General features: G+C 40.9%; 1 protein-coding gene across 1 annotated transcript in view; it reads left to right on the top strand.

Moving 5' to 3' along the window:
• CNTN4 (contactin 4) overlaps positions 1-11247 on the top strand; it is a 365224-nt gene extending 353977 nt beyond the window's left edge. Inside the window, 2 exon segments of the mRNA XM_053598811.1 lie at positions 6821-6989; positions 9437-11247. Of these exon segments, the coding sequence (XP_053454786.1) occupies positions 6821-6989; positions 9437-9537 (270 nt within the window). The 3' untranslated portion in view covers positions 9538-11247.
• The last annotated feature ends 1551 nt before the right edge of the window (positions 11248-12798 follow it).

The raw sequence follows: 12798 nt of genomic DNA, 5'->3' as shown, positions 1-12798 counted from the left end.
CCACAGGAGCCCGCCACAACGCCCAGCTATTTTTTGGTTGCAATTTGGCCAGGGCCGGGTTTAAACCCGCCACCCTTGGTATATGGGGCCGGTGCCTTACCGACTGAGCCACAGGCATAGTTTTTATTTTTTTAAACTATAGTCCGGCCCTCCAACGGTCTGAGGGACAGTGAATCGGCCCCCTGTTTAAAAAGTTTGAGGATGCTTGATTACTCTTTTATTAAAGGAGAAATGTTGAGTGTCTTTTTCTCTGATCCTTTGCATACCAGTTCCTTCTCTCCTAAACTGTCACCCTATGTGTCCCTAACCAGCCTCTCAAATTAGAAGCTTTCTCTGATGGCTACAGCTCCTTCTATTAACCAGATTTTAAAAAGGACTTTACTTCCTTTGGGGTAGTTGTTAATTAGTTGATGACTTAGTGTACATCCCCAGACTACGGGCTTCTAGAGGACTGCACTTGAATTGTCCCCATTATTTCTCCAGTCAAAGATACATTTCTGATGGTTGTATTAGAGCGGAGGTTGTATTAGAATGGAGATCTCATGTCCTAAACTCTCAGATCATTAAGTTCTGAGTGTGAAATACAGGATGTCCCAAAAGTCACCATACAAAAGGGAAAATGGGAAGTTCTGTATCTAAATGTACCTTTATTTATGAAATAGTCTGTCCATGTTGGCCACCTTTTTACATACACACAGACACACACGCAAAGTCTTCTCTTCCAACCATGGAGAATATTTTCCAAGGTATCTGTTATTATTTTTCCTACGTAGGAAGACTTTTGGAATACTCTGTAATGTGAAAGAGTTTGATCAGTTTTAAAGAGACATGGGATTGAGTTAGTTGGAAGATGGATAACAGAAAAAAAGCCTAAAATGATGAAAAGAAAGAAGGCTAGGATGAAGACAGACCTTTGTGATTTGGGGGCTAATACTGCCTGATCACTTTGACCTTTGATTATCACAATAAGCAAAAGCAGATATGATGTAGACAGAACTAATTTAACCAGACCAAAGGAGAGAGAGCAAAAAATACAAGAGAAAATGTTTTTCTTCCAGCTTCCAGTTACACCCAACAGACCAAGTATAGAAAGCACAATAAAAATGCAGTAAGCTTTAGGAGTCCCTGGGAGCTTCACAAGCTCCATGGACAAAGATTTAGCTAGATTTTAAGCTTTTTTTCAAGTTCTTGCTAAAATAAAATTGATGGGCATGAGCTACCAAAAGTATCTCAGCAACCAGGCAAAATGTTAGCTCAGCCAGAGATCCTAGAAATCCTCTGGTCAACTCCTCCCTTTACAGGTGTGAAGACACCCTCAGTATCTGCAGACTCAACCAACCATGTATCAAAAATATTCAGAAAAAAGATTGGACACAGTGGCTCATGCCTTAATCACAGCACTTGGGAGGCCAAGGCAGGAGGATCACTTGAGGTCAGGAATTTGAGGTTGCAGTGAGCTACGATGATGCCACTCTATGTAGCCCAGGTGACAGAGTGAGACCCTGTTTCAAGAAAAGAAAAAAGTTTATTTTCAGAAAAAGAATAAAAATAAACTAATAAAAATAATACAAATTTTAAAAATGTATAGCATAGCAACTATTTACATAGCATATAATTATACTATTATAATTAAGGATAATTTAAATTATACAACAGGATAGGCTTAGGTTATATCCAAATACTATACCATTTTATATAAGAGACTTACGCATCCCTAGATTTTGGTGTCCATAGGGTTCCTGGAACCAATCCCCTGTAGTAACAAGGGACACTCTATGTGTGTGTGTATATATACCCCCATATACATACATACACCTACACACACACCCATATATACATGGCACCTCTCAGGGTATCTCAGGAAACCTTCCCTCGTGTCACTTAAAGAGGTGGTAGGATTATAAACTGAATAAAGTAGGAATATAATTGCAATGGCAGACTGATCTGTGATAGAGAATTGGACTCATTACATCAGACTTACCCTTCCAAAATTTGCTCTTTATACTAAATACTGAAGGTGTTGGGGTGTGGGTTTATGTTTGCCTTTTCACTAAATTGTCTGGATTTGTGAGGTCTCAACTTGGGTCGACAGTCTCAACAAAAAGTTCACTTAAGAAAATGTGAGGCCGGGCGGTGCCTGTGGCTCAGTCAGTAGGGCGCCGGCCCCATATACTGAGGGTGGCGGGTTCGAACCTGGCCCCGGCCGAACTGCAACAAAAAAAATAGCTGGGCGTTGTGGTGGGCGCCTGTAGTCCCGGCTGCTCGGGAGGCTGAGGCAAGAGAATCGCTTAGGCCCAGGAGTTGGAGGTTGCTGTAAGCTGTGTGATGCCATGGCACTCTACCGAGGGCCATAAGGTGAAAGTCTGTCTCTATAAAAAAAAAAAGAAAATGTGAGGCCTCGGGCGGCGCCTGTGGCTCAGTGAGCAGGGCGCTGGCCCCATATAGCGAATGTAGCGGGTTCGAACCCAGCCCCCGCCAAACTGCAACAAAAGATAGCTGGGCGTTATGGCAAGTGCCTGTTGTCCCAGCTACTCAGGAGGCTGAGGCAAGAGAATCACCTAAGCCCAAGAGCTGGAGGTTGCTATGAGCTGTGATGCCACGGCACTCTACCAAGGGTGACAAAGTGAGACTCTGTCTAAAAAAAAAAAAGAAAAGAAAAGAAAATGTAATAATATTGTGTTAGCCTATAATATTGTGTTAGCACAAATCTCCAAACTACTTTATGACACCAGAGCTAAAAGGAGAACAATTATGGCCTCAGTATCACAAAATAAAATGTCTATGGAGATAGGCAACAACATAAAGTGTTACATTGACTCAGTCCATTCAAAAAACTGTTAATATATATGCTAAGGCTAAGCACTGTTATAATTCATCTTAAATTCATAATAACACGTGAAATATGTGAAGCTATTGGCCCCAGTTTTATAGGTGAAGAATCATGGCACAGAGTTTGGTAATTTCCTAAGTTACACAGCTGGTATGTTGAAGACCTGGGATCAAAGCCTCACTTTCTAGCCAGTAGGTTATTCTTCCTGTCAGCAATAAACAAATTAAGTTGTAATAAAGTCTTACAAATATAAATAAAGTGAGGGGAATAGAGAGAGCCATGAGGCAAATAGAAGAGACTTATTATTTTATATAAAGGCCAAGAAAAGCCACTTTTAAGAGATGACATTTCGGGGCGGCGCCTGTGGCTCAGTGAGTAGGGCACCAGCCCCATATGCCGAGGGTGGCGGGTTCAAACCCAGCCCCGGCCAAACTGCAACAGAAAAATAGCCAGGCGTTGTGGCGGGCGCCTGTAGTCCCAGCTACTCGGGAGGCTGAGGCAAGAGAATCGCGTAAGCCCAAGAGTTAGAGGTTGCTGTGAGCCCTGTGACGCCACAGCACTCTACCTGAGGGTGGTACAGTGAGACTCTGTCTCCACAAAAAAAAAAAAAAAAAAGAGATGACATTTCATTTGAGCCCTGGAAACTCCTTGGGAAAGAAGATCCGAAGTATAGCAAACAGGGAATGCAAAGGTCCTGAGGTACAGAATAGGGAGGGCTGGGGGACGGGGAAAAACCAGAGAGTTTAGGCTTGTCCAGAATGAGGATTCTCAGCTCCAGCTGGTTGGTGCCTTAGACCACTACCTCAGTCCATTTTGTGCTACAACAGAGTATCTGAGACTGGGTAATTAATAATGAACAGAAATGAGTTGGCTCATGGTTCTAGAGGCTGGGAAGTCCAGTATTAAAGTTCTGGCATCTGACAAGGGCCTTATTACTGCATCACCCAAGGGCACAAAGAGAGAGAGGCTGACAGAGCGCAGGAGGAGGGTGCAATCTTCATTTTATAGCAGGACCAGTCCCACCCATGAGGCTAGAGCCCTCGTGACCTAATCAGGTCGTGAAGGTCTCACTTCTTGGAACTGTTATAATGGCAATTAAATAATTTTAACTTAAGTTCATGAGGGGCAATATTCAAACTATATCAACCATTGTGGCCATACCTTCCAATTTTTCAAAAGAACCCAAAACTTTTTCATGTATAATTTCTTGGTTTTTAAATGTTGACATCTAACTAAAATAAATGTAAACATTACGTGGGCCGAACAAACAATACATGCGGACTAGATATGACCCACAGCCCACAAAGTTTCTACTTTCTAACCCCCTTGTTTTGCATTCATGAAGACACAGACGAGAGAGGGGAAGCAATCTGCCCACAGCCACACAGGTGGAGGCCAAGCTGATCTTGGTGAAGAATCCAAACTCTGGAGGCAGACTGTCTGGGCCCCCATGCGGGCTCCACCAGTTCCTGGCCATGGGACCCCGGACAATTGCTTAACATCTCCAATTCTCAGGTTCTCGTCTTTGAAATAAGAATAACAAGAGTGTCTCCTTTAAGAGGTCACCTGCGTAAGCATCTAGAACAGTGGTTCTCAACCTTCCTAATGCCACAATGTATTTTCATTGTTACAAAGGGGTCGCGACCCACAGGTTGAGAACCGCTGATCTAGAACATACCGTGTCCAGATGTTCAGTAATGGAAGTAGTCGATAATATTTGCCATGATCATTATTCCCATGAATCCATTCTGTGTCCTTGTCTACCATCTGGGTTATATCAAATGCAAGCACGGCCTTCATGCCAATCAGCTGAACCAAGTGTTTGGTATAAATAAAGGTTTTACAGGACTTTATTTAGGTCCCACTGTGGTTCCTGATACTACAAAAGTGATAAGCAGTGCTGATAAAAAGGCTGCTTTTTCCTGGAAGTGTTTCTTTTGGATTTATACTTCAAACTAGTTGAATTCTCTGAGCTCTTGCAAGAAGCAGAGGTAAATCAAAGAAGCAATTTATTCCTCAAAGCCAGATGTGTCCTCGCATCCCATCAGCCAGCCCATTCTCCTGGAGGCCTGTGATGAGAAGCTGCAACACTCCTGAATGTGTCTGAGGATTTATTTGTGCCTGATCATTAGCAAGGGGATGCTGAGTCTGATACAACTGATGCTTCAGAGAGTGAGAGGGGGAGGGAGGACCGCTTATGAATCTTCCCACCTTAAGGAAATTGTGTTTCCACCTTGTATTAGAGAGACATAAATTAAGGTGATGAAATGCCAGGGAACAAATGGGATCTAAACCATTTTAAGAGAATCTTACGAATTTCTCTTGTGTTTGGTTTTGTCTTGAGATAGAAGAGTGACCTTATGTTTATAACCTCAGCAGATCAGAATTTATAGGGAATTTTAGGGAAGGGTAAGCTAATCTTGTGTTTCTCAAGGTGTGACCCCTGGAACAGTGACCTTGGCATTAGCTGGGAACTTGTTAGAAATGCAAATTTTTAGGTCCCACCCTAGGCCTACTCTGTCAGGAACTCTGGGAATGGGGCCCAGCAGTCTGTGTTTTAACAAACTCTCCAAGAGATTCTGATGCATGCTTGAGTTTTAGATCCACTAATGGAATTCATGAGGCCCATCCCATATTGACGTCACCTCAGGATCGGTTTTTAAAAACATACCACAGCCTGGATCCCATCTCTGCAGCATCCTCCTCAGATATGCTGGAGGGGAACTGGATCGATGTTCCCAACCTCCTCACTACTGACACTTTGAGCTAGATGACTCTTTGCTGTAGGGTGTTCTCTGCATTGTAGGATGTCTAGCAGCGTCCCTGGTTTCTACCCATCACACCAGTAACACCCGTTGTGACAATCAAAAGTGTCTGCAGACATTGCCAAATAGCTCCCTTCAAGGAAGAATGTATCTTCCATCGATGCCACCCCTGTCACGAGCCACCGAGCTAGAGCACCAGTATTTTATAAGCACCCCACGGGGTTCTGACATGCAGGCAGGACGGAGAACCACTGATCCCATCCAAACCTATCTTTTTCCGAGTTAGGGGAAACTGGAGAGGGTGAGCTGTAGTGGTTCTGTAGGCAAATGCACTTGCTCCAGAGAAAAGTAGACACACTTTCCAGGCCTGTGTGTTTTGTTCCTGATTGCAGTTGACGCCAATCAGAGCAGACAGTCTCAGGAAGGTGACTGTGTTTTCAGGAGAACTAGTTGGCCACCTCATCAAATGCATCACACTGCAGACTCAAAACCCAATGGGGGCCAAAACAAAAATACATGGATGGGACTGTTGTTGCAAGCTCCAGATGATTGTGGGCAACAGTAATTGACTCTTTTCTACATAGCCTCTCAAAAAGGGATCCCAATCAGAAGAAGGGGGGTGTTTGCTTCCCTTGCCTTTCAAACATCTTCTTCCTGTGCTGAAATGTCCTCTCTCCAAGATTTGTGATAGTAATAAGCTTTTGGTTATTACTGCCTTATGCTCCTAACTTTGTCATGTGCGTTTCTCTTATTTAAGCCTTGATGGATACTATTTCTTATATGCTTCCTTTGAGCCGGACCATGACCGTATTCAATCCTTGTGCAATCTTTAAAATGCTCCAAAGGGTGGCTATCATTTTCCCCATTTTACAGACACATAAGTGAGGCTCAGAGAGGTGAAGTAAGGGGCCCACAGTCATGCAGTGGCCAAGTCTGTGCTGATGCCAAAGCCCAGTGTATAACTGAGCTCTGGACATCCTTAGGAGACAGTCAGCCTACAATAGGTAGGCGGTTGGTACATTCATGCTGCCCTCTCCCCTGCTGGACTGTCCTTTTAAGCTGTTTCTTCCCTCACCATAAATGAGCCTTCCAAAAGCAAGAGGGCAGCCAGACAACCTCCACATCCCTGCGTTTTGCTGGTGCCCAGAGGTGAAACAAATGAACGCTCCATCTTTGGGGCCTTTGTGAGGACAGCAGGTGACACCTGTTCTTTCTGTATTGGCAGGTCTTGTACAGATGGAACAGACAAAGCAGCACATCTGTCATCGAAACAAATAAAACATCGGTGGAGCTTTCTTTGCCATTTGATGAAGATTATATCATAGAAATCAAGCCATTCAGTGATGGTGGCGATGGCAGCAGCAGTGAACAAATTCGAATTCCAAAGATTTCAAGTAAGAATGTCTTTGTCTCTGTTTCCCTGGGCTGTCCTATCAGCCTTCCAGATGAGTCAGTGCTTGAAAGAAATTAATCCCCAAAAGAGGACTTGTATAAAAATGGAAAACACCACCCTTTTCTCTCAGACAACTTACGTTTGCTGATCATAGGCAGTTTGTGCAAAAACCAGTTGTCCCTATTTTGACTGATTAATCTGTTGCCAATCAGAAATAAGGTTAAAGCAGCCCCAGATGGGTCACAAGGGTTTTTCCTTGTTGACCTGTGTGGTTTGCGTCTACATAACCCCAACATTACAGCTTAGGAAGTTAAAAGCACGAGCATGAGTCTGGAAACCCAAGCAAAAACATCATTAAAATGCTATAGCAGTTTGTCTCCAGCGAAACAACATAGTTCAGCGTCTTTAGTTGAAAATTTTGAACCTACTGTTTATTTTGAATGTTTGTATGTAACTTGTGTGTAAGCGCGTGTGTCTCTGTAGTCACAAGTATCTTCACTTTCAAATATCATTGAATGATGGATGTGTGAGAGTATTCTTTTTTTGAGCAAATACTTTCAATTCTGTTTTTCACATACTGTGTTTATAAATGTCTCAGCAGTGTATTCTTGGGTATGATTCCATTTATTTAAAGAAAAAACACAGGATAGGCAAATCCAGGGAGATGGAAATCAGGTACAAGCTTTGGGGTGGTAAAAAATTCTGGAACTAAATAGTGGTGCTTGTTGTACAATGTACCTAAGGCCACTGAATTTTATGCTTTAGTTAAAATGGTAAGTTTTGTGTTACATGTATTCTATCATAAAAAGAGAAAGATTGTCGTTAGCTTTCCGAGTGTAGATTTTTACTGGCCTTTGGATTTAGCCGTCTAGAGATTAGGGGATCAGTGGAGACTAGCATTTTAAATTTTCGAGCCATCAATGGAGATATGATATTTTATATTCCAGGAAAAACTCTCATCTCAGAGTTCAAAGTTTTATCCCTATGGTATTTCTTTGCTCAGGGTCTATCATGTTATTTTTCAGATGAGGAAAGGGACTATTATGTCTTACTGATACATGTGAGAAATCCCCCACTAAGCATTTGAACTGCAGCTACAAAATTCCAGTGCCTCAAATCAGAAGAGAAAAACTTCACTGGTCATTTCACCCTTCTTCTGACTCACCTTTTATTTAGGTGGGATTCGATAAGCATTTGTTAATTCTAACAAAGAGAACCGGACTTCAGGTGGGGAATGCCCCAGAACCATGCTTTAGAACCCAGGGGCGATGTGTTTCTAGGTTACTGCATTTTTTTTTTTTTTTTTTTTTTTTGCATACAAACACTAAAGACATTTTTGTCTTTGAAAAGACAAAAGAGAATTAGATTCTAGACTTCACCAAACAGGAGCTCAAACTTCTGTTGAAAAAAAGCCAGATTTATGGTGAGATATGGAAATAATCTCCAGGCCACAAAAACACAACAAGATTGGGGTTTATTTATCTCGCTAGGTTAAAAATCTGACTTCGTACTTTCTTATTGCAAAGATTGACTTTTTATTTTTTAGGCTGACAGATTCCTGGTTTTATTCATTACAAAAACATAGTTTAAGCAATTATATCCGCATAGTTGTTAGATGATAAGGATTTGAGAATAAGCAAAACATGATCTCTTCCCTTAAGAGATGTTTAATTGTTGGTCAAAGACATCTTACAATATCGAAGAAACTCTGAATGACAGATGGTAACCCCTTAACTATGAAAAATGTAAGACTCTCCTGGTCCCAAATAGTCGTGTTTACAACTAATTGATCACAACCAGGTACAAATTCCTTTGTTCCTTCTCCACTCCCACTGCTTGAGTGGCCTTGAAATTGAAAAAAAAAAAACAAAAAAGTATAGGACCCATAAGAAAAGGAAAAAGTTTAAAAAGGATTGAGTTATTTTGTTTGGAGAAAAGGGGTTTATTTTGACTGAAATGGGTTTGAATCATAATCCAGCTATTTACTAGCTGGGTGATCTTAGCAAGTTACCTAACTTCTCTGGGCCCAAATCTGATCTGTTAAATGAGGTAATAGCAATCATTGGTTGTCATCTAGTTTTTTCAAGACTTAAGTGTCATATTGGCCTGGGCCCCAAACAAAGGTAGAATTCAAAAGGGAGTAGCAATTTTTATTTTCTTGCACCAACGATGTATTTGTCAGAATCGTTATTAGTAATAATGAAGTTTCTTCTCACATTAGAAGCGGACATCCACATTTTACAAATGGCTTAACAGAGGTACGGGGAGGGATTTCCATATCCCAAGTTCAAAGCTAGGTAGTCATAGAACTGATATTGAAAAGTCATTAAGAGATAATCATTTCTAGTAGAACCTAGGTACTTCTGCTGTTTCAAAAGGTCCTATGGCCTATCTTCCCTATGCAGCCGGGCTGAGGCTGTTTTCAGTGAATTTGTTCTCTCTTTTCAGATGCCTACGCAAGAGGATCCGGGGCTTCCGCTTCGAACGCGTGTACGCTGTCAGCCATCAGTACAATAATGATTTCCCTCACAGCTAGGTCCAGTTTATGACAAAAGTTATCTAAAGGACTTGCTGTTTATAATATAAGCAACATTTAGCTAGTTGTTTTGAAGACACCCAGTACTAAGTAATATTGTTGTTCGAGTACATCTTATTACCGGAAAAAAAAAAATGTTTTTTGCTTCTTTCGGAATGGCATTATACAGTACTTCCTCAAAGCAGACCTAGCTTTGTCTGAAGTTTCTTTGGAGACTCTGCAATGCACTGAAGACATCTGTAATATGATGTTACCAAAGCAGTTTACATATGTCCTTATATGCATATTTTTATTATATATTTAGTGTTTTATAGAATTTTTTAAAGTTAACATATAATGTAGATATTAATTTTTTCCTCTGCTGTAAAATGCTATGGGCAACACAGTCATGCAATTATAATTTGAAAATATTTCCTTTAAAAACAGAGCTTGAAACTCATCTTGATTAATAAATGGCAAAAACTGCACTTGTACAGTTGTATGAGGATCTAGTGACGGAACAGCTAAAGATTTGGTCTCTAATTCAAGGCTGCCGTAGGTGAACCATCTTTGGATGGTTCATGCATTTGGATGTGTATAATATGTTTTCCAGCCCCCTTGTGAATTTTGTTGTTCAACACAACTTGAGATGGTTTCAAGAATGGCTGTAATCTCAAAAACAAAATGGACGGCCTGAGAGGCATCTTGTGCAATACTCCCATCCCTGAAGTTAGCATTGTACAGTGAGACTTTCTTTTCCTCAGCTAAGTTAGCATTGTCTTTGTAGTAGCATTATTAGACATTAAATCTGAAGTTACATAGCCTGTAGTAACATAGGCCAAAAGTTACTATAGTCAATCAAGTCTTTCAAAGGGTACAAGATAATTTTACTATCTTTAAATGTATCTGTTTTGAATGTAAATTTTTTAAAATAAGTAATTCTCTGTCAATGGATTCATAATTTCTTCACACAATTTCTTATATATTATACGTGTATCTCTGTAACAATAGAGCCCTTCTTTTGAATGAAAATTACATACCGAGTTTGGACGATTTCTCCTATTTCAGCAAATAGTTGCCACAAAGAATTTTTCATATGACTCTATAAAAGATCTTTAGTATAATTATATGGTATCTTTATGACTCTCCTGTTTTGCAATAGGTAGCCTAGTTGCTTTATAAGCTTTACCTTCTAAGTCTTAAAATCACACATTGGAAAATGACAATATCAACAAATCCATATTCTTAACAAAAGAACTATTTGTTATGATGGGGGAGGTTTTGTAAGTGGACACTGGTGGAACAGTAATATAAGAGGCAATGAAATTTTCTATAAAACTTTCACAGCAGCCACCTTTTCTTCTTAGAGAGCTCAAATTTACCTGTAATTTGTTATTTTTGCTTACAAATAATATAACTTAACTTTTCAACCTTCTAGTCATATTTATCCAATAAAGTCGTAATCAGGATTCCATTTGTATAAAAATTAGGGTGGTAACCAGAAAAAATATTGTCAGTATTTCAATCTGTGTTCCTTTCTTAGTTTGATATGGTTACTTCTATGTTAAAATCAAATAATATTTAAAATCACACATACAAAAAAATCAACAAAATAATAAAATGAATGAAAAAAAATGCCACCCCAGGTAGTCCCCAGCCCCAGTGTAAATGACATTTACCAGTGATCTAGCATATGTAATCTTTTTTTAAAGGTATTGTTAATAAATATTCTGTCATTTGTAAAGATACTTGTCTTTTGGGAGCATTTTTCCTGCCTGTCTGTCAGGGAATCTGTTAGCTCACCCTTGTGCTAGTTATAATTTGGGATCATAGTGGGACTCAAAAGTCTCTGGCCATGACCCAAAGCTAGACAACTCAGAGCTATTCCTTTGGAATGGACATCCCTAAAGACATCATTTCAAATCCTCCGTGCAAGTAGAAAGGATCGTACTCCACAAATAAAGGTCCTAAGATGAGACTTGAATATATTCTCTTGCTAAGTCTTTTGTATATCTAATCTAAGTATACATGTTGTTTTCCCATTACCAATGCTAAAAGGATAAGATCTAAACTTGAGCATTGAAGACCTTCCTTAATCTAAAACAACTTAACTGTTTTGTTTCCAGACACGCTGAGCCCTCCTGGCCCCTGAACACTGGTTGCTTTTGGTCGCACCTCTGTGCCTTTTGGTCGCTTGGCTGCCCCTTCATGAAATGCCCTCCCCCCTAGTCTTCTCTTTCACCCAGATCCCAACTGTCCTAATGTAGCCCCTACCCTAGGTTGTCTGTGAAGCCTTCCCACATGTCCATCCTCGGTGACATCCTTCTTCTGAATTAGCTGCAACCCCTATAACACCACTCATTTAGTAATGAATCAGGTACTACGTTTGGAAATCTCTTGTACTGTTACCTTGCATTTTAATTTAACTCGTGTATTGTTACTTACTTTTCCTTGTATGTATGTCTTTTCTTCCCAACTAGATTGTAAGCTCCTTGAGGGCAGGGACTTTGGTCTTATCTTCCATGTACTCTCCATAGTGCCTAGCACAGTGCCTTGCAATAAATACTCATTGATTAATTGATCGAAGGGGTCTTTGAAGTAGCATTTTCCATCAGTTGCCCACCTCGGTGCCATAGCAAACCAACTAGGGAAGACGGTGTTCTACTTCTGCGATGTGGTGGGAAGCGTTAAAAGGCCTGGCTTCTGACTTTATGTCCTGAAGAAGTCCTTTAACAGCTCAGCTTCAACAGCTCAGTCCTGGATTCGCTGAGTCTGGCTGAAGTGAAGATATTAGAAAGTGGCCCGTGGGCACCTTCACGGAAACCTGTCTGATTTGTTGGCTTTCACGGTTGTCACAGATAGTGCCCACTAGTTGCAAGCATCAGAAACAACTCTGGCTAACATGAACAAACAGAAAGGAATTAGCTAGAATGCCGCGGTTCAGAACAATGAGCCAAGGAAACACAGAAGGTCCAAGGCTTGGGGAGAGTAGGAACCAGGCCTCTCCAAGGGTCCAAACTGCAAGAACTTCAGAATGGCTTTTCAGGGTCCTGTGTGGGAATGAATCAGCTTTGTGTCCAATTCTGATGCCACTGTGATCAATATGCACATTCCCGGGAAAGTGATCGGTCCAGTTTGGGTCACACAGCCAGAGCACCTTGATCACACCAAGCTCGCATTTATAGGGAGGGATAATTTGTTAAGAGAATATTGAGATGGTGTTTCCAGAAGGAGAGAGCATAGGTGCTGGCTGGGTCTAAGCAGTAGACTTCGTATGCTCAGCCACAGGGTCATT

The sequence above is a fragment of the Nycticebus coucang genome, chromosome 8 (assembly GCF_027406575.1).
Source record: "Nycticebus coucang isolate mNycCou1 chromosome 8, mNycCou1.pri, whole genome shotgun sequence".
Classification (NCBI taxonomy): domain Eukaryota; kingdom Metazoa; phylum Chordata; class Mammalia; order Primates; family Lorisidae; genus Nycticebus; species Nycticebus coucang.
The sequence above is the reverse complement of the archived record's forward strand: the minus strand, read 5'-3'. Positions and strand labels throughout refer to the sequence as shown.